This window comes from Trypanosoma grayi, assembly GCF_000691245.1.
Source record: "Trypanosoma grayi strain ANR4 Tgr_78_V1, whole genome shotgun sequence".
Lineage (NCBI taxonomy): Eukaryota > Euglenozoa > Kinetoplastea > Trypanosomatida > Trypanosomatidae > Trypanosoma > Trypanosoma grayi.
Genome location: NW_008825697.1, coordinates 32,991 through 36,107, shown reverse-complemented (window position 1 = coordinate 36,107; position 3,117 = coordinate 32,991). Strand labels below are relative to the sequence as shown.

At 59.7% G+C, this 3,117-nt stretch overlaps 2 protein-coding genes across 2 annotated transcripts; both read left to right on the top strand.

The window, feature by feature from the left end:
• Window positions 1-65: 65 nt before the first annotated feature.
• DQ04_00781120 (hypothetical protein) lies at window positions 66-1,226 on the top strand (the record flags this gene model as incomplete). Its single annotated transcript, XM_009309705.1, has 1 exon — window positions 66-1,226. One exon carries the CDS (start codon window positions 66-68, stop codon window positions 1,224-1,226), a length of 1,161 nt encoding a protein of 386 aa, XP_009307980.1.
• A 237-nt stretch (window positions 1,227-1,463) lies between these two features.
• DQ04_00781110 (putative: flagellar/basal body protein) lies at window positions 1,464-2,171 on the top strand (the record flags this gene model as incomplete). Its single annotated transcript, XM_009309704.1, has 1 exon — window positions 1,464-2,171. One exon carries the CDS (start codon window positions 1,464-1,466, stop codon window positions 2,169-2,171), a length of 708 nt encoding a protein of 235 aa, XP_009307979.1.
• Window positions 2,172-3,117: the final 946 nt, after the last annotated feature.

Below are 3,117 nucleotides of genomic sequence, written 5' to 3'. Positions count from 1 at the left end.
ATATATATATATATATATATATACAGGTGCGCCCAAGTCAAGGGCGCTGCAGCTGCTGGTCACAGATGAAGTTGAAACTCTTTGGCGGGCTGTGCTGCCCCGACAGTCTGGTGGCACGGCTCGCGGTGGTGGCGGACGCAGACCCTGCCGTTGCGGCGAGGATGGCGGACCACGCTATCACCATCATGCTGCTCGTGGCACCCCGAGATGATGGTGATAATGACGGCGGCAGCAGTAGCGGCAACGCGGCACAAACAACCGCCAGGGGAGGCCCGAGACATCATGCTGCTCTCTCTTCGCCTTCGCCGCCGGCTGATGACGAGCAGAAGCAGTTTGAGTTCATGGATGAGCTCAATGAGTTTGATGCGCAGAACCGACTCTTTTTTGCGCAGCGGGAGATGTTGGCGTTTGGCGTCGCGCGAGTCGCGCAGGCTCTCACCGCCATTCACGCTGTTGCACGCAACATTGTCAAGTACGACGTGGCGCANTGTTGGCGTTTGGCGTCGCGCGAGTCGCGCAGGCTCTCACCGCCATTCACGCTGTTGCACGCAACATTGTCAAGTACGACGTGGCGCAGCGCGACGCGGTCGAGGAGCTCACGCTTCTCGGCCTCAGCGAGGCGACGGCGGTGGCGATTGTGGCACCTGTGCGCCGCCACCGCGGAGCGCTGGCAGAAATGCTGCTGCGCCAAACCCCAACGATCGCCTGTGGGAGTTTTGTGCAGCCCAATGCCGGCCCTTGGGCGCGACGCCTGGTGGTCTGCGAGATGGGCTTTGGCGCCCGCGCTTTCCAGCAGGAGTGTGGCGCTGCGCAGCCCTTCGACATACAGCCGTACACGAGGCGGTGGCCATTGCAGAGGCAGCAGCAGCAGCAGTCCTCACCCGCAATCCCCTCCTCTCCTCCTGTTGATGATGATGATGTCGGTATGGGTGAGGGAGAACTCGCGGAGTGCGGTGTGGAGTGGCGGCTGCGCGGGGGCCTCACGATTCGCATTCCCGCGCAGAAGGCGCGTGCACTCCTCGCGGAGCTTGTTACTGCGCGGGAAACACTCCGGCACGCGTGGACGCCGCCATCTGTGTGAGATGGTAGGGGTGGGGACAGCGAAGGAGTGCGGGCACTCACAATACATACATGCACACGGACGTGGGGCTGGCCGCATGTCACCGCACCGATGTTGTGCTTTATCGTCACTGCAAGCAGTTTTTCTTTGCAAGGCGAGCGAATAGGCGCTGAGATGCAGTGTGTGGCTGTGTGTGTGGCTGTGCGCTTTGGTATCGCTTTCGGATGGACGCCATTCAAACACCGTTCTATCTTCTGTTGTTTTTGTTGTTGTTGTTTTTTTGCTTTCCGTTCTCCCGTTGCTCTGCCTCCGTAGATACGTCCGTACTTGCATTCCGCGCTTCCTGCCGCACGAGCAGGCCGACCGACGAAGCGACACGAGAGTAGCAGCAGCAGCAGCAGCAATGAGCTTTGCGCCACAGGGCGAACGCGACCTCTTCGACCGCAACCTGCTGGACTTCGCGTCGTACGAGGAGTACCTCGACCAGCAGGTGACGCCGGAGGACCTTTTCTACTTCGGCGACCAGGACATCGCGCGGCAGATCGTGGAGCTCGGCTACAAGGGCAAGGACTTCCTCAGCCGCGAGGACTTCGAGGCGGCGCGGCTGGTCGCGCTGGAGGGGCCGTCAAAGCGCGAGGAGGCGGCCGACGTGGTGTGCAGCGCGGGGCGCAAGTTCGACGACGCGCCGCTGCTGCAGGCGCTGGCGAAGCGCGAGGAGCTGGTGCGCAACGGCAAGCTGTCGACGATCATATTCCTGCGGGATGTGGTGCGGGGGCAGGAGGTGTCGGCGTACATCGACTACGGCCACCGTCTCAAGACGGAGGACTTCGCGGAGTATTTCGCGCGGCGTAAGAAGCTCGCGCCGAAGCGCACGGACCTGAGCTACTACAACTGGAAGACGCACACACTGTTCTACAACAACAGCTTCACGTTTCAGGTGCTCGCCGACAACGAGATGGGGCTACTGATGAAGCACAAGCGCGACCGGAAGACCATCAACGTGGACCCACGCGCCCCCACGCCTGGCGACAACAGCAACCGCACCGTCATCCACTGCCCGGACTACGTGCAGGTCACCATCTACGACCACGTCACACGCCGTAAGAATTAACGGGGGGTGTGGCGCTTTCTTTTGTGGGATATGCTGCACGCGGCGTGGCAGGAGGGCGGGTGGGGGAAGAAGGATGTGCGGACATCGGGTGTATTTGCCACTTGGCGCCGTTCCTTTGTTTTTTGTTGGTGGTGGTTGTCTTCCGGCGCGCGTGTATGGTGCCAGCTGTGGCCACTTTTGTCGTTCCCAGACGCTTTGTGTAGCTGCTTGAGTTTGTGTGTGTGTGTGTGTGTGTGAGAGAGAGAGAGAGAGCGTGCGTTCCCGTTGGTGCTGAGAGGAGGAGCAGAAGTTGTTGATCTCTTTGTGTCATTGTTTGCTTGTTGTTGCTGTGGCGGGATGTGTTCATTTTGCGTATGCTTTTGCCGTGATGGATGTACAGCGGATGAGTGTGTGTGTGTGAGAGAGAGAGCGGGAGATAGATAGAGTGAGAAGGAGAAAGCCTGCAGCCTCCCATTCCTCCTCCTCCTCCTCCTCCTACTACTACTACTACTACTACTACTACTACTACTACTACTACTACTTCTTATTCACCCACCCTTCGCTCTGTCGCGCGCCGTGGCGGCCCCCTCCCCCGTTGCTGCGTCCCTGATCTCGCGTTGTTCCGTTTCACCCTTCTGGTGCCTTGCCGCACAAAAATAAACAAATAATAATAATAATAATAATAATAAGCCAAGCTACACGCAAACCACCACAGCCTGCAACAACACCAACAGCAATACACACAAGGCAGACACAGACACATCGTATTGCACCCCTGCCATGTCAGCAGCACGCGGCCCGATCGCGGAGCACAGGGACCACGAGGTGGTGTTCGGCCACACTGACGGCGAGAGCCGCGGGCCGAACCCGATGAACCCGCCGCGGCGCCGCAACGACCCGCTCTTCTGGCTGCGTGACGACGCACGCAAGGATGCGGCGGTGATTGCGCACCTGAAGCTCGAGCAGG